Source organism: Coffea eugenioides, chromosome 2 (genome assembly GCF_003713205.1).
Source record: "Coffea eugenioides isolate CCC68of chromosome 2, Ceug_1.0, whole genome shotgun sequence".
Taxonomy (NCBI): Eukaryota; Viridiplantae; Streptophyta; class Magnoliopsida; order Gentianales; family Rubiaceae; genus Coffea; species Coffea eugenioides.
In genome coordinates this window covers 22,977,161-22,996,249 of record NC_040036.1, presented here as the reverse complement: position 1 = coordinate 22,996,249, position 19,089 = coordinate 22,977,161, and the positions used below count along the sequence as shown (strand labels likewise).

Sequence of the window (19,089 nt, the reverse complement as noted above, 5' to 3'; positions counted from 1 at the left end):
GCTCATTACCTTCAACTTGACCACGCATAGATTAAAAAGTTACTTAATAAAAAAAAATCTAAAATTCAATATATCAATATCGAGAATGATCACCAATGGTGTCTTCTTTTTACAATAATTGAAATCATGGGATTCTTGAAATGACACGATTGAAAATCTAGAATCAAAATTATATCGGAGAGTTTCAGTGTTATTTTTGTGTTAGGATAAGATTTGTATGAAGATATAAAAAATTTAAGTGATGAGAAAAGCAATAATCAAGAAAGCCATAGGATTTTAGAATGGCAATATTTTTGGGTGACTCTAAAATTTTTCCATATGATTTAAGAAATTTGAAATGTCATGAATTTACAAATACCACAGATTTGACATAACAGGACGCTTGAATTCTTAAAACCAAAATGATCTATAAATTGATTCGCTTTTGTGAAGTAACTATTAAGTAATACAACTCAAAAAGCGAGTACTGAACTTCAAGATCTTAAATTAATTTAAATTAACTCTGAAATTGATATGAGTTTGAAATGTATAAAATTCAAGGGTTTTTCCACTGCTTTCACCATATCTTGCTGCACATCTTTTAGAGCCCGTTTGAATTATTATTTTTTGAGTTTTTACAATATATATATATATACATTATATAATAATTTGATATATGTAAGTTAAAAAGATAATGAAATAATATATTCATGAAAAATAAAATTTTTTGAAGAAAAATAACAATCCAAACAAGGGCTTTTTACATTTTCGATATCTCAGACGTGTGCTTTTTAGGGTCCGTTTGTTTCGGGTGAAAATGTTTTCCAGGAAAATATTTTCCTAATTTCCCGTGTTTGGTTGCACAAAAATTACTGAAAACATTTTCCTATGTAAAATATTTTCACTCATCTTATGGAAAACAACTTCCCTTCCCAACTTCCTGAAGTTGTTTTCCGAAATGCATGCATCTTGCCTGTAGTATGTTCCAAACTTACTGAAATCATCTTGCAGTATGTTCTTTTTTTTTTTTAGTGTAAACAGGAAGATTCGAACCCAAGACTCTTCCTTACTTACTCCCTCCCCCGTACCACCCAACCCTCCCCCTAGTATATTCAAAATAAAAAAAAAACCTCATCCTGCTCATCCTATGCTAGTAATTAATTATGTATAATAGGGACATTCTTTTCTAGAGAAACTTTCAGCAGTGAGAGTGCAAGATATATGTCACAATAAGCATTGCATGTGATTGATATTTGACACTAAATGGCCAGCAATTTTATTTATTTGCTTAAGGAGATATTTTTTATTCATATATACCTTTCTCCAAGATTTTTTAAAGTTAAACAATGAGATAAATTTTCTTATTTTGCATAGCAAGAAGTATATAGTTATAATGTGTAGAAAGTAAAGATAGAGATAAAAGTAAAAATATTTCAAAAGTTAAACAAACACCAGAAAAATGAAGTAAGAAAATATTTTCAATAAGCTAACCAAACACCTGAAAATGATGAAAGGGAAATGATTTTCATGGAAAATTACTTCCACGGAAAATATTTTCCCAAGGAAAATATTTTACTTCCAACCAAACAGACCCTTAATGTCCACCAATTTCTTGTACTCTCTAACAAAATATATGAGAGGACCTTCTCCACTCTTGACCTTTATGCTTAGGCCCACATTTACTTTTATCATTTCCGATGAAAATTTGCATAAGCAAGCAAGCAAGCTTCAACATCCACTTTCTTTATCAGCCACAAAATGATGCAATTCCTTTTCTTGTACCCCACATTTTTTGAGAAAACCCAAACATGTCTCTGATGTGAACAGCAAGTTTTTCGTTGTCTGTCTTTATATCGTCAAAACTTCTCTAATGATGTGGTAATCATATTTCAGTTTTTCAGGTCTCCATAAGCAAACGGGGAGCAAAGAAGGGACTCATGAAAGCAACTTGTCCAGAGGACTGGCAGGGAACCTGGTACTAGTAACTTCAAATATATTTTTTTTTCTTTTTAAGCTTTAACTTGCTTTAAGATTGGGTTCCACCATCATCAAATCCAGAATAAGCCATATTTTCAGACATCTTTATCCAATCCAACCAGTGATTTGCTTCCAAATCATCAATTGCTATACCTGGAAAAGGCCCCGACTGCCTATTTCATGCATGATCCTGCCCGCTTCCTAAGCTTAATATGTAATTAAGGTAGATAATCATGCAAGACAAACAAGCCAATCAACTAATAATTCATGGTACAAATAAAAAAGAACAAATAAAAAAAGGGCAGATCCAAGCTGCAGTGTAGCGTAGATGATCACTTGCCCTCTTCGAGCTCTGCAATGCTTCGGAAGGTAGACTCATCACAAGGTATAACAATGCCGTTTCGGTTGTCGAAGCCATACATCTCTGCAGACATCTGGAGCAGTTGCTGGAACGAATGTTTTTTCAAGTAGGACACAGGAAGAACAAATCTTTTCAAACAAGCACCTACGTAAACTACGAAGTGCCTCCTTGGAGTTCTTCCGCTCATGCCTCCTTCTTGGTACGCTGCAACCTTGGACGACATTGATTTGTTACTAGCCAAGTTGAGGGCTTCCCTATACTGCTTATTTATACGGGATGGAACCCTATAGTTGAATTGTCGCCGACGTGAAGGACTTGATTAATATACAGCTGTTGTAGGGCTTGCCAAGAAGCCATGAAGGGTGGGGGAAATTTGACTCCAGCTGATCGAGCATGTGTAGCCGTTCTTTTGCTCGGGGAACATGTTGTATTGTCGTGCAAATTTGATCTTTTCTTGGTTGCACATGGCGTCGATATCTGCCTATATTTCAGCTTACAGTTTTCTGATAGGAAACTAGGATGCAGGTAACATGAAAAAAAAAAAAATTATGAACGTAAGAATAATGTGAAGCACATGTCAAAAACTTGAGATGATGAGTGCATTTGCGTGTCTATATCTAAAAGTAAATCGTGAATGTGGTTCTTTTAATTTGAGTTTTGGACTGAGTTTAAGGAGTGGTTTCTTGGCTGCCGACTGCCAACCTTGGAAGGATATTTAGGCCTGAAAGTAGCAGCACAACCATACGTACGTGGTTAGTGTATCTTACACAAACCCCTCTTCTGGCTCTGGTTGTTTTCTCTCTCTGGCCCTGCTATGACATATGGTTGTTATGGCCTCGTTTGAACCTTGACCTCCTAGACTTTACCCATACGTTGTACTTTCATTTGTTAATCAGAGAGTAACATGCAGTATTCGTGAAGGTGAAGGAGCATATATGTTAACGAGGGAAATGAGATTGAGACTATTGCGAGCTAATGCTCTAAGACTCCAGATCCTTTGTATTAGCTTGATACGTTGGATTTGCAACTTAAAATTGCAAAGGTTGGACTGGGTCTCCCTGGTTGGAGGTTGGAGTAAGAAATGCATGTCTTGTAGGATGGGAGGTCAAGAGTTCAAACCTTATCTCCCATCAAAATTATCATTTGATGTGATTTCTTTTAAATCCATATGAGTCCATCAAAATTATCATTTGATGTGACTTCTCTTAAATCCATATGAGTATATAATGCACTCGTATAGTCCGATAGTGGTTCAGTCCCCGTGACCCTGTTGGGTCACCCCCTTAGAATGGATTAGAATAAGAATAGGAGTAGGTTTAGATGATGACAATCGATCTCAAAAAAAAAAAGAAAAAAAAGACTGATCGGCCAGACAAGACGTAACAGATCCTTACCCAAGCAAAACTGTCTCAGAAATGATGATAGAGGCAAGTACAAGATGTTCAATTTCGAAGTTAGGTCTAGTCAACTCAGTAGAATTAACTAGTTATCAAAGTTCATTCATTGAGCACTTCAACCAAAGATTAAAGTCTCAGATCTGGCAAAGCACTCGCACTTGAGAAGCATTCAAAGTACTGTACTTCTAACGATGAAAGCCTACATATATGCCTTGAAACAAAACAAAAAAGAGCCCTACATCTGTTTAAACTCATACAATGTGAGGTTTAGGGATTAAAACTATTGGAAAGTACATTAACAACAAAATAGTACATTACAGCTCCATTTTCAAGTAACTGAAAGCATAGTTGCCTCTTCTTTACACTCTGCAGATCCCAGTTAAGGACCAAGTGAACAAACTTTGAAGAGCAAAATTGAAGAAATGGATTCTGTCTTAGGATATTCGTACAGATAAATACCCATTCCTCATGGATACTATTCAGTGGGGAGTGCAAAATGTAATAACCCCTGAAGGGAGAACAACAACATGAGCCTTACCAAAGAGGGATGATTTGTATCACTTCTTCAAAAGCTTGTGGGAAAAAATTCTCTTAGAATACGGACTGTTACGTGAGATTGCCTTGTGGGACTCAATTGCCTCAACCAACGAATTGTGAAGAGGACCCTGATTTCATATCGAAGGTTAAATTATTAGGATACACATGCTTATCAGCATTCATTGGCCTCCAAATCTCTTAAATAGATTGCAAGCAAAATAAGCAGCCAACTGGTAACTTAAATGTCCGGAAAATCTAGAGTGCATTCAACAAACTTAACAGATCAAATCCCAGGAAAAAACTTGTTCAACTAATTCATTCCAACAAGGCCACTTCTATTCCATGTATTGTATACAAATGTTAGACTCTGAGAACTGAAGAAAGAAAATTTTCTTGGTTCAAGTTAATGCGCAAAATGAAACCCATATTACATGAATCAAAATAAAGAACAAAGCTTTTCATCAAAAGAATTTCACAACATGGTAGATAATTGCTTAAGAAGTATCTTAAATGAGTAAATATCTGTACAATGTGGGAACTCATACCTCAGAAACTTTGAGAGCTGTTTGGACAACATAATTGGCATGTGGATCTTGAAGCAACTGCTCAAAATGAGTTGCAGACAGTAATTCATGAATTATCGTTGACCGCACTTCATTACTACATACTGCTAGGCATTTTTCAACCACATGGCTGCTGAACTTTTGTGTCGAGAGATGGACATAGTTTCCCTCAAACTGGCAAACCAACTTGGTTGTGGCAGATGGGATCTTAAGCTCCAAGATGAACTGAACAACATAATTCCTGTAATAAAAACACATCTTGAAATAAGAAATAACTGGAAGAACTGAGGAAGATAATATGTATCTACCTAAGCTGGAAGAATTAGAGCTTCAAATTTTGTTTAAAGTATAATGGTTTTAGTAGAATTTTTCAAAACACAAGCAAACTGAAAACAACTGCAAAACCAGATAGTTAACAATACAAGTAAACAACCAACACACTAATGAACTAACAACATTAAGAGTTGCCACCTGCAGAATGGGGGAGAGATGATGCGATATGGACATATCAAGACCCAACAAACAGAAGAAAGACTTAACTTATCTTGATTTTCAGTCAAATGAGCCAATAAATATGACGATTAGCTGATTAAAATTATAAAGAAAAACAAGGCAAGGGTTAAATTTTGTAGCTCTAGAACTTGAAACTTAAGCTGTCAAACTCCACTCTCCAGTAGGATTCTAATACTTGTGATTATAGTTAGGCACAGAACATCTAGCTTTTCTATGTAGTATATGATACAACGTTCCACAAAAATGCTCAAACAAGAAGTTGTTACAAAAATAATAATTGATATTCTTCTTGTGCTTAATTACCCAAATGCATCTTGCGCAAGCAGAAGGCCATTTGCAGAAATTTCTGCAATCAAGTTTTCCCGATGTTCTCCACTTGCATGGCTAATACATCTTTGTAGAACACAGCAGCCATGCTGATGAGTTGCAATGTCAACACAATACTTTGCAGCAGCAACGAAAATGAACTGCCAAAATGTCATAAAGAATCCATATAAGATAGGTGATAAGGTAAAGAATCAACCAACTTGAATCAAATGGTATCACAACTCTGATAACGCTTTAACAAGTGATTGGTCTCCATGAAAATCCTAATCCTGAGATCATAACAAACTTCATGTTGCTTCAGAAAAGTGATGCTAGCTTTGATAAAGTTAATTGAAGTTCTTGTTTGTTGGCAAAGTAAGATTCAGCCGGCCTATGCCCTCATTAAGCCATGTAGAAATGTGAATTCTTTCAGCATGATTTCTTTTGCAACCCACAAGTTTATGAACAAACTCTTATGATAGTCAAGGCCCTGACTTTTTCATGTTTCTACTCTTTTGATAGTTAAGGACTTTATGAATTCAAGATACAGCAATAATTCCTTTCTGAAAGCCCACAAATCTGGGAGCTTTACTTGGCTGACTATAACTTAATGCAGCAACCCCATCTTCTAGCATTAATTGGAACTCTAAATTTTTTGTATTATACAGAAACACTATCCAATGCGCACGATTTATACTCCTTGAAAAGCCAACTTTCTGTTACGTGGAATGCCCATTCCATAATATAGTAAGCTTTAGTTAATTGTGAATTAACTTTCATTTCCCTGTAGCCAATTTTCCTCAGTGCTAGCAATTTTTTATCTATGCTCTCACATGTCTGTGTCAAAACCACATGTATGACACATTCGATGCATATGTAAGAGCAAAGGTAAGGCATATGAGTATTGTCTTAGTGAACTCAAGTAACAATTAGTAACGACATTTGGTAGAGGATAAGAGTAAGCCCTCTGTCACAAGCCTTCTTACTATCCAATCCACTTCAATTTCTATGTCCTCTCAATTTTTCCAAACAAGGCACTACCACTCCCTTTTATTTGTCATAGGCCACTCCATCCTCCTTTCTCAAGGTAAGAAACAAGACACATCAGTATGTATTACACCAAAACAGAAAACAACATTTAACTAAGTTTTTCATGCTCAAGTAAAGACGCATGATTCATCTTATAGCAGCCTGAACACTAGCCAAAGTCGAAAACAGACAATTCAGCAATCAGTAATGTTTGTGCAATGCCCAAAAAAGAAAAAAAATCCTCCATAAATGATAACAGCGTTCAAAGCAGAAAACCCATATGTTTGCCTTATTATTGAGGGCTTATTGGCTTGCTAAGCTAAAAGAATTGTCCCATAAAAACCAAATGAGAATATGACGACTTTGGCCGACATTTAGACCATCGGAACTGAACCTCTATAGCATTTAGATGTCTGACTAACGTGTCAATGTCGTGAAAGGATATCACCACAGGAAACTTTGATTATGTAATAGTGAGAAGAGATCCACAGTCTCTCCTTTCAATCATGAGAATCACAGAAAGAAATAAGAGAAACATTGGGTATCATGTCTTCTCATCTTTCAGAGACACAACAAAGCAATAGAAAGCTCTTATACAAAACTGTTTCCCAATTCTTGCATTTGGTATACTTACCAAGATAAGGAGCATACATACTTCTTCTGATAAGTGAAGCAGCAAAAGAATAGTGTTGAATGCATTTTGAAATTCACGAGAAGGCCTTTGAAATTCATCAAAAATAAACCACAGCAAAGCATAAGATTCATTTGCTATGAACTTTAGCCCATTGTCAGATATAATCTATGTTAACTCATGATGCAACAAGGTTATCCCTACATATGAAGCCAATCTTCTCAACCAATATCCTACAGACATCTATACTGTAATCAGACAATCAGGAAATCCAAAACATAAACTTTTATACTATAACTCAAATCGATGACAGAAATTGCATAAAAAAGAGGAAGATCACTTAAGAATGTCCAAGAAGCTTCAGTGAAATAGAGGAGTACCTTGCTGTCTTCATAGCTAAGGCATTGCAGGCATCTTTGGACGACATGATTACCATTTAGGTCCTTGATAAGAGCAAGAAATCCAGGTTCAAGAGCTGAAATAACTAGTGACGTCTGCTGCCTAGATTTAAGCGTCTCAATCAATTTTTGAACCACTCGTGTGCTGATACAGTAATAGCTTTGTTAGATCAGTATTGTGCTGAATAATACTCCAAGCGAAAGATGCAAATCTTACCCATGGGTGTTTAATGAGATTCTGATGAGCTCTCCAGGTTTTGCTGTTACCCTGAGCAGAATCTGCATTCTCTGCTCTTCATTGCACGCTTCCAATAGCTTTTGCATAAGGTAATTCCCGAAAGGGTTCATCATAAGTTCAACTACGTGGTCAATTATCTCAGTGAATATGACTTGAACATCTTGAGGAGTTCCCTCATCAAACATCCTTTGCAAGAATCGACAACCATGTTGATCCTTTGCTATGTAGTAAATGTAACCTTGAGCTTCTCCCAAGGAGTTACACTTTGATGGCAGAGAAAATGGGCAACACAGTCTGAGACTTTGAGCACGTACTTGATTTCCTGCAATCTGGGGGCAACCATCTATAAGTGACTGCTTTTCTTGATGTGCATTTACATCAGCCTCATATGGGGAACCCTTGTTGTGCCTTGATCGTTCCTGTCCTCGATTTAACGCATAATTCAAACTTTCCCCTTGAATAATCAAGCTTTGTTCACCAGAAAGAGCCTCAAGACTTCCATGAGGTACTCTAACGTGTGGACGTACTATTTTACATGCATTTGTTCGCTGTTGGCGATAATAATTTACATTTTCCACATTGGCTTGAGTCTTCATTGGAGCCAACTGAGGCACATCCAGAGAGTGAAATACATCATTTTTGGATAGGATACCCATCCCATTTCGCTGAGCATAATATTGAGCCTCAGTAATAGAAGGGCGAGTCACAGTACCTGACAAGTTGTTAACTGGAAATCCCACATAATGATGAGCATCCAGTCCCTTCGTAAGACAAAATTGGGCACTCACAGAACCATTTCTACCATATAAATGAGAATATGGTTCACCTGATTGACTCAGGGAATACCGGGATCCTAATAGATTAGCGTCTAAACTCAAGGGACTTCCTGGAACAGGGCACTGAATTCTCCCATAATCAGAAATGCCTCTGGCATAATATTGTGAAAACAAGCCATGTTGATCCAAATCCATCCCGATATTCCCACCACTAACACGATCAAAAATCTGACGACCACTTAAATTTAGCAATTTTACATCCTCTGGCTCCTTACTAACATACATTCGACTCAAATTTCTTAACAAACTCAGCTCATCAAACACGTTATCATCAGCCTTCCGCCCAAAATACGAATCGGGAGATTTGTTCTCCATCCACAACCGGTCAGAGTAATGTGATTGTGTACTAGTACCACCATTTGAGTGAGTTTGAAGCTCTTCCACTGGAGGTGTGGTAGGGGATCCATTGTCTGAAAATGAATGCCCACCAGAGAACAAACTTGAAGAAGAGCCATCTGAATGCAGAGAAAACCCACTCACAGGGGAAGCACACGTATGTTTATTATTATGATCCAATGTCACATCATCATACATACCCATACGGTACATCATACCAGTCATTTTTTGTGCCAACAAAGACTCATCAAGATTATGATGATGGTGATCACTACCATGACCATGTCTAAGATGATGATGATGATTGAAGGATATTGCATGAGGGATCTCACCCAATAGCAATTCAAGCTCCTCATCATCTTTCATTTTCCTACTCCTTTTTCCCCTTCTTCAACAATAACTAAGATTCACAACAAGAAGGTAGTAATAACCAAAGATTTACAGCAAAAGCAGGCAAGGCAAGAATCAAGAAGCCCACATTGGAAACTGATCTAAGAAAGACTAAGAAAAAAAAAGAGTAACAGAAACGCAGAAACGCAGAAAAGATTACCGCTTTTGATCATCTGGGATGGAGTGAAAGACCAAAAAAAGAGTCTTGATTGAAGAAAATGGAAAGAGTGAGGTGGGGTGGGGAATGGTGATTGTAAAATTTTATTCAAAATCCATTTTTTCTCGTTGGATTATAAGTTTAATAATCGGCTCATTTGGGTTTTGGGTTTTCTATTGGGATGAGTTGGTGAAGCATGCAAAGAAGAATGGACTGGATACGGTTACATACATGTACTGTAGAGAATACATACACACGCACTCTTCTGGTACGGTCTCACGCCATTAAAGCTGGAGAAAAGCAACAGACTCTCTCTCCGCCTCTCTCACTCACAGTCTCACACACCCGAGAACATATATAGCAATTGAGTGAGCGAAAATAAATATTATTGAACAAATCAAAGAGTCAAGGAGTGCTGGTTGCTCTCAACGCCCACGTACGTTTCGGATGTTTGGATATGCGATTATTTAAAATACTATTTAAAATAATTTTTTGCGATATAATATATATAAGATAAAAAATAATTAAAAATAAAAATTTTGTTAAAAAATATATTTATAATATAAACAAATAATTTTTTAGCAAATAATTCTTATCCAAATACATTCGTTGTTTAGCTTTGTCAGTTTGTGAGTATTGTGAAGGTTACACTAACATTTTGTATACTTTCGAGTATAGATATATCTCACATTAAAAATATACAGTTTAAAATCAATTTAAAAGATAAGGTGGTATTAGAACTATAAATGAGACAAACCACGCAACTTTATCTATTCAAACTCAAGCTGAGACTCAATGACACCACAAATTCGAACTCAATTAACCTTCATATGAAAACTTGAGTTCAAGTTCAAACACTAGTTTGAACCTAGTCAAACTGGACTCAAGCTCAAACAAAAATAATATATATATATAATTAAAAAATAAATAGATTGGATATTAAATCTTAATAAATAATAAAAATATAGGAGAGACATATGTAATTTCGCTATTAAAATATAAAATATTACAAATATATGAATTCAATCTAGCTTGACAAGTTGAATACTTGATTGGCTCGCCAAGCGAGGTCAAACTCGACTCAATACTAAGATTGAATCGAGTTTTGATTGAGCCAACTAGCTAGCATTGAAATAGATTTGAGTCATTTGCAACCCTAGGTAACATGCATCCAATTCCAATTCCAAATTTTATCATGATGCATATTTTGCTTTCTTCAGAACATTATATCTCAATAACAACGTTTTTTTTAGGTGTCCCTAATGAAGTTGTGATGTGAAAATAAGTTGATGACAAGAGATATTTGACCATGTGAAGTAGGAAAATTATGTAGTGTTTTTTTTTTTAAAGTATGTATTGTATGTATACATGAACCAGTAAGGATTACGAGTTCCAAATTTATATTTGTTAAAGGCATTTTTATTGTTTAATTTTTTTGAAGTATTGATATTTTTTAAACATATTTTTACTATTCAGTTTTTTCAATAAGTGTATTAGGTTTTTTAATCAACCACATGTTTTAAATTTTGTATACTAAGTATACTGTAGCATGTGATTCTTTTTTTCTTATGTATTGAATTTTATAAAATTAAACCACATTTTTTTATTACTTGTTTACATAAATGATACAACTTCTTGATTATTAAGGTTGATCCAGTGACTATGGGAGGACTTTTAGCGTTCTTGAATCATCGATCTAATAGTTGGGTGTTGAAAGGTTTATTGAGAGAGAGAGAGATAGAGAGATAGAGAGAGAGAGAGTTTATCAATTCAATTCTTACACGTACATTCTTCATCTCTTCGCCACTAGTTTCAAATGTATGTAATGATTGATTTGATATACATAAACTTTAAACCTATGTTTTTGAACTCGTACTGAACCGACCGGTTGGATGGGGGAATCGGCCAGGCATCTAGTCCGAGCCTCTCCAAAAACCTACCTAACAAAAACTCGGTCAAACCTAGGTTTAACCCGAAAACCATTAAACTAGTCAAAACTGGGTTTTTCCTTTTTTCTTTTTTTGAGGTAAACTTTTTTCTTTTGGCTGGCTTTCTATTTTTTACTTTTTTATTTTCCTAAATTACATTGAAGAAAAAAAATATAAATCAAGCTTAATTGATCTATCAAGCAAGATCTACTACAGATCTAACATCAAAATTCGAAAATCAAAAGAAAAAGTAAGAAAGAGAGAGGGAGAATAAAAAGGAAAAAAAATGTTCATTTAAGTTTTGAATCAAGAACTTGAAAAACATTAGAGGAAAGAATGTAAAATAATAAGATGATATGATATTTTCTTCTGGTAATGGAAGAAAAAAAGAAAAAGATTAAAAGCAAAAAAGAGATTGATAAAAAAAGAGACCCAAAAGAAGAATGAAAAAACGGAAAAAGATGGAATTCATCCGAAAAACGGTACCAACTCTTTAATGTTTTCAGAACAAAGTGTGATCCTAATCTAATGAACCCACTCCTAAGGCTCATCCAAACCAACCTTTGCCGGCTTCACTATTTGGTATGCCATTTCCTCATTAATGCATTTGTTGCTCCTCATCGGAGGACGAAGAGGCTGAGAGACGGTATTGCTAGGTTAATGAAGTAAATGTTTAATAAAATTTGCTATTATTCTGTTTTGACCCCCAAATATTTTAAACAATTATAATTGCTCCTATAAGTTTTGCTAGAGTCTCAATTGTAGCTTTAATTTCTTTACTTCTTCAAATAGGTCTTACAAATTTAGTTCTAAGCTTATCAATTATTTACAGCTTCTAAACATTAAATTTGAGTTAGGTTCAAAGGGTATTGAATTATAGGATGTTTGGAAATAAAGTTTAATATATGTTATATAAAATTATTATATATTTATAGCATCATGATGACATCACCTGGTTCTTAGATGAGTTCGACCCAAATTGAACCCATTGACCCCTGACCCGTAGGTTTGACCGAGTCACTGTCTAATCAAAGTTTCAAAACATTGCTTTAAACCAATTTGTCTAAGCTTAGATATATTAAGCCCTTTAGTGTTTGGTTGGATTTGTAGTTTTTTCTAATATTATGTTTTCTAATAGTAGGGGAGAGAGGGAAGGTAAAAAAAAAACTTTCACTATTGAAAAATATTAAAAGTTCTAATTTTACCCTTATTTGCAATATTCTAATTATTCTTGTTTGCATTATTCTAATTTTACCCTTATTTGCATTATTCTACTTGTTTTTCGTGTCAAATAGTTGAATCCTATTTTTAGAAAACAAAAAATAAGATTTCTTTTCGGTATCGTATCTAATAATTGTTAATTTAACTGTATAAATGTCTTTTTTATTAATGCATTTAAACATTTTGTGTTTCATATTTTCTTGTTTTATTTACTGAAGTTAACTAAATTAAGCCAAAATTTTATTATTTTACTTATTTAACCTTACGACTTTTCAATCTTCAAGATATGTATTATTGATTTAGTCAATATGGGTAAAGTTGACAATGAGGATATATCCGCTGATCCTAGCAACAACTTTGCACATTTCTCTCCATTTTACTCGTTTGTAAATCCGCCCTAGTGCAATTGGAGATGTTTTATATGAGATTTGTTTTAGTCTTCATGTTGACTATATATAATTAGCTAACAAGAAATAAGCATAATATTTGTTTCTTTTTTGTTATCATGCAATATGACTATCCAATAGTATACCATCAACGGCTTCATAAACAACTATTCTACATAATCTAAATTACTAACCACATGTCTCCTTACTTTAGTTAGAAATCAAGCACAAAATAGCACAACTAACTAGTGTTGGGGAACAATACACGCATACATACGTATAATATATGAGTTTAAAGTATATCAAGATTATTCTAATTTGGAGGTTTTTAGGCATTCAATTACTTATAGGATCTTTAAACACTCAATCATTGTAGATTAACAGTGTCTCATTTGAGTTGCCATTTTTTCTGTCTCAAAAAAAAAAGATTTTTTAATCATATTTTTATCTCATTTATATCAAGTCACTATATTATATTTCAGAAAACAACAATCCAAACAGGCTCACGTAGTAAACTTTTATAGCAAAAAATAACTATACCAAACTTTCTAAAACTGATCTGATTATTCCAATAGTAGTATTAATTTGGACACAAGCAGATGACACTAGTTTTGCTACAGGATATGTTTGAGTAAATGTGACTTTCATAATAACTTTTAACATGTTTAAAAGCAGTCACCAGAACTTTCTTCTTTTAGGGGGTAAATTTATTTTAAGGTTAGAACTTAGAAATGTACAAGAGAAATAGACATCAGTAACGAATAAAATGATACGGCATAAGAAGTCAATGAGGAAATTTTACGTTATCAAAAACAAAAAAAAAGGATAAGAGGGATTGGGTTGAAGTTTGTTGGGAAATCGGTCTAGAAAGGAAACGGCGTCGTTCTCCAGAAGAAGGGATTTCATATTTTCATCGGGTGCTAACCTTGCTTGCAGGGTAGTTGCCAAGGCCTCGGAAGACTTCGAAAAAATGGAAGAAAGAGACAAGGAAAAGGCGAAAGGAAGCGAGAGATGGACTGCAGCGATCACGAATTTATCAGAGATAGCGGCTAATCTCGATTCACTTCAGAAGCTACTAATGAAGAAGGCTGTATATGTTGACGAAGAGACTTTCGCCAAAGCCTCTCTCAGCTCTGAGCAAGCTCGAACTATCAAGGCACTTCTTTGGCTACCATTATCAATTTGATTAATCTTATCTACTCTATATTATTGGATTCTTTGAATATTCATGCAGTATTTGACTAATTATATTCTGGGTTTTCCTTGATTTGGTATGTTTTGTTGGAAAACTGCTTTCGTTTAGAATTTATTTATATGATATTTAAGCTAAAGTATCTCAGATTTTGTTCTAATTCACTGAATATATCTTATTGGAGTGCTGGAAAGATTGAATGTTTGTTTTTTTAATTGACTACGTTCACCTACTGTTGTCGGGCAATTTTACTGTGATATTCCTTTTCATTTATTTGTTTTTTTTTCCTTCTGCTTCATAAATGGGATGGTTATAATTGGAGTTTCTTGGCTTTTTGTTCCTTGCATTGATGATTGATTTGGTTATTGACATGGTATTGAGGTGATCTCCACTTGTCTGCACTAGAGCTGTTGATTCTGGTCAGTATAAACTTCTAAACCAGACTTAGTATAGTTTGTTTTCTGCGTTCAAGCTGTATCTTTTAGCTATATTATTCAATGTTGTTAAATAGATGTCGGATTGCATGCTTTTGTTGCTTGTGAGATTTATACAGCTTCAGGCGGCAATCAGATGTAAAATTCAAGTGCTTGGCAAACCAAAGAGCGCATATATCTGTGCACTATTACATATTATAGTTAGAGCAACATGTACCTATTGCCGCATAACAGAAGGACAAAAAGAAGAAAATGAATCAATTGTTACTGGGGTTGATACTGATTTAGAAGCCGACTTGATCATAAAAGGATTACAATGAGTTCACTTTAAAGTGATATTGTTCTTTGCTATTTGAAGGGTAATTTAATTTTCTGAAGCAAGGATCTTCAATAAATGTAAGAGAATCTGAAAGACACGATGCTTTAGGTGGATCATAATGCACAAAACTGAAGGTTACAGATCAGTTTGGCCCTGATCAACTGACATGTATGGGTCACTGGCCATTCAGACTAGCATCAAAGGAATTCTCGATAGAACAAATACTTCAAAGGAAAGTATACTAAGTATACACTTATATTCCATAAGTCATGTGATTCAAAATAACGCTAGGTTGTTTGAAAATGAGTACGTTCTTGCAAATTTCTCATAGACCAAACCATATACTTTATTGTTTGATTACCTTGTGTTACCATTGGTTTGTTATGATTATGGATAAAGGCCACGGAGTTTTATATCTCTATGAAGTTCATTGCTGAAAAATCTAGTTTCAAATCCTTGTGTTCCAACTACAAATAATGATCAGCTTTTAATTCTATTAAAGGACTGAAATTCTGACTGAGGTGAGCATATTGATGGGCTGTTTTCAAATGGCAGGTTCTTGAACAAAGAGTTGAGACCTTGGAACGGGAGTTAGATGCTGCCATATCTGCTGCAGCCCGTGCACGAAATGAAAAACGACAGGCTGAGGCAGCACAGAAAGCTGCCGAACTACGTGCTTTGGAGGTTACGAGAGAGCTTGAGAACACTACAAGTACATTTTCTTTTCTCTCCTTTAGTGTGGAATAAGCACCTTATGCGTCATTAAAGAAGAGAAATGGAATCAATTGTGTTCTAGGAGATTCTTGACCAAAATAAGCTGTGGTCATAATATAAGTTCTAGTAAAAGTTTACATCTATTTCTTTACCTTTACCTAGTGCATTTGTCCTGTATTATTGAAGAACTTCATCCATTAACGTAAGTGTGCTGTACTCTGGTTATGTTGGGGTGATTGCTTGTGTTGTTGGGACTCTGACAGTACTTTAAAAGCCTGCTTGTTATGCAATCTTGATCGGTGGAAACTTTTGGTGTTACATGGGCATCTGCTTCTGATGGAAGTTCATATTGTAAAGCTTTCGTCTCATTTGCAATATTTCCACCTACAATCTTCAGATTAAAAGGTCTTTGTAGTAATTATTCATTAAGGTTAAGTTGGTTAAGTTTTTCTGATTTATGACTTATACAGTCTCAGCAAATAAAGACCCCATACTGTTCTCATGCTTGGGGGAATGGCTACATAATCAGGTTTTCCAAAACCTATCCCGAATTTATGGTCAGATCATGTAATGAAGGAGTAAGTTGAAAACTAAATTGCTTCTCCATCTTGTAGTTTCTTTGCTTTGAGCCTTTGTGCAGTGAACTTTCTTGTTTAGATCCTAAAGTAATTCTAGATATTTTTATAAGTTGCTTCCTTTGTCTGTCTCAGATGAACCCTGAATTTTCTCTCTTTCTAAAATTGGATTTTAATAGGCTAAAAATCTAAATGCTTTCCCAAAAGTCACAAAGAGCTAGCCTAGTGCCTGTTCCTGCCTTTTAATTTACGTTGGGCTACATGCAATGCCGCTTCAGTATGTTGATGTTAAAAGTAATGAGTGCAATACTTGGAAATAACTGCATGGGAAGGTGAAGGTGAACTGCATCATCTAGCTGTTTTAGACCCAAAATAAGAGTCTGGAGCAGGCTTTAGCTGATTTGGTCATCTCCTGTTATGCATACCTTGCGTCAGTTTTCTATTCTTCTGGCCCCAGCCTTCAGAAAGTTGTTGAGGTCTTTCTGCAATTTTGGTGATGGCCATGTTATTTCCTATTTAATGTGAAGACTATAAGCTAACAAATTTGAGAGAAATTTCTCTGTCACACAATACTAAATCTTGTAGTTATAAGATTGCTTGTGACAGTTGCTCTCACCCTAATATGTTTCTCTTTTGCAGAAGTATTTGAATTGCACATGGAAGAGTTGCGAGCAAAGCAAGAAGAAATTTCTAAGCGGGACAATGAAATTAAGCTCCTAGAAGCTATAATTCAGACACTCGGAGGCAGAGAGTCACTCAAATGATTAAGATCCATCTTATCACTCCAGTATGTTGTTCATTCTTTGCTGGGAAACGAATAGCAGGATGTCTGTATACGTCTCTTCATGTATATTACTAATTCTTGGAAGGAGTTCTGGAGAAGTAATTCTGAAAATATAACCGTTCTCCATTTTCCAAAAACTACTCTATTCTGCTTAACATCTTATTAACCTGGTTGACTTCCACGATCCTAGTATACCACTTGTGCCTAGATGGCTATTGTTTTCGTGATTGTTATTGGTCCAATAACATAATTCATTGTTGCTCCTTGTCTGGAGATTGTTATGCACTCCCCTTTTTATCTTTTTCTCCCCCTAAATTGAGGAATTGCCTACTTTATCAGTAAATTTTTGTGCTACAATGAGATTTGTGCTGCAGGTGGATAGTTCCACTAGAGCAGGAACAAGAGATACGGTCTTGAACATGAGATTAAGAATGCTACAGCTGACTATTTTGAGAAATGTCAAGTAAAGAAATGATGCAGCAGCACCTCTAGTTGAACTTCTACATACTGCTCAATCTTTCTGTGAAAGTGTTGGGGCAGCCCTCCAACACTCCATTCATGTGCTGGCAAAGTCTTTCTGATGACGGGCGCCAAGGCTGAATGCTAATACATGCATACTATTGAAAGTAAAAAAACATATCGTCAAGACATCCTAAAACTAAGATAAGTCTGAGTCAATTGAGGAACGCTGGCAAGTGACATGCATAATGTATTGCTTTTATGATATGAACTTCCCAATTTGAGCTTGGGAAAGTCTACAAGTCTGCAAACTAAGACTAGATGGAAACGAAATTTGATTTACATTCAGAAAGTAACACATTATTTTCCTTAAAGGGACAATGAAACATGGCCTTATTGGTTAGATGCTCCATTTGTTGAAACTAAGAGGTCAAGGGTTTGAGTCATCATGGAGCGAGTGGAAAACTACTATTCATCAATTTTTTAGAAAAAAAAATATTTTCCTTAAAGGAGAAAATCATTTTGTATATTTATGGGCGGAGGAGACAATTGAAACACTAAACACAGCAATGCACAATTATACACAATCAATTATTGCAACATCTCTTCTCCATATAATAATAAAAAAAAAGTAACAAGCACATGAAGGTCAAATTTTAGTATGTTAATTTTAGTGGTCTTAAATTGAAGAAATGGAAGCAAAGCACTGTAATGTAGGATCTACCCATGTCCACAAGGTAGTCCTTAAACAGTGGTAGTTATACAGCTTTTCTTCTAATTTTAAAACTCCAATAAATTTTTTTTGTTTGTAATTTATTTTAAGCAAGACAGTAAAAAGGTATTTTTCCAAATTCTTGTCCAACTGTCTGAGTTCAATGGGTGCAAAGTGTCTAAAAACTAAAGTGCAATCTATATCTATATAAGCTTGAGAAGGGATTTTCAGCAACAAGCATCCACACAGCTTCCCACTCCCAGTTCCATTTTTCTAGTATTTCACATTTAATTTAATTTATAAAATATATTCCTCTCAACTTTTGCATCTACTCTGCATATTTGAAATTGTTGGTTTTTTGTAAAATCATTTCATTTCAAATTGTTAGTTAATGTGCATGTTATTGTATTTGAACTTTAAGTCATCACATTCCCAATTGCTATGCATTATTTACGATTCTACTCCAATGAAGGCCATGCTTTCATGTCTTCTTAAGAAGAGATAACAAATATAACCTCTTTTCATGCCTTCTTAATTTTAATAAAGGGAAATGTTATTTGCACTCTCATTTTTGTTATTCACACTTCCACAATCATTTTGATATTATAGTTTTCATTCATTAGATTATATGATAAAACAAATGGTGGGAGTGCAAATAATAAAAAATAGAGTGCAAATAACATTTTCCTAAGTAAGAAGTGGCTTTCATGCCTTTTT

General features: G+C 34.8%; 2 protein-coding genes across 2 annotated transcripts; one reads left to right on the top strand and one right to left on the bottom strand.

The window, feature by feature from the left end:
- Positions 1-3,830: 3,830 nt before the first annotated feature.
- Positions 3,831-9,927, bottom strand: LOC113762559 (putative pumilio homolog 7, chloroplastic). Its single transcript, XM_027306059.1, has 5 exons — positions 7,909-9,927; positions 7,674-7,836; positions 5,631-5,794; positions 4,797-5,055; positions 3,831-4,379 (listed from the first exon to the last, which is right to left on the bottom strand). The coding sequence occupies exons 1-5, from the start codon at positions 9,465-9,467 to the stop codon at positions 4,272-4,274; spliced, it is 2,253 nt and encodes a 750-aa protein (XP_027161860.1). The 5' UTR covers positions 9,468-9,927; the 3' UTR covers positions 3,831-4,271.
- Positions 9,928-14,089: 4,162 nt separating this feature from the next.
- Positions 14,090-17,486, top strand: LOC113763942. Its single transcript, XM_027307941.1, has 3 exons — positions 14,090-14,339; positions 15,684-15,840; positions 17,057-17,486. Exons 1-3 carry the CDS (start codon positions 14,154-14,156, stop codon positions 17,179-17,181), a joined length of 468 nt encoding a protein of 155 aa, XP_027163742.1. The 5' UTR covers positions 14,090-14,153; the 3' UTR covers positions 17,182-17,486.
- The last annotated feature ends 1,603 nt before the right edge of the window (positions 17,487-19,089 follow it).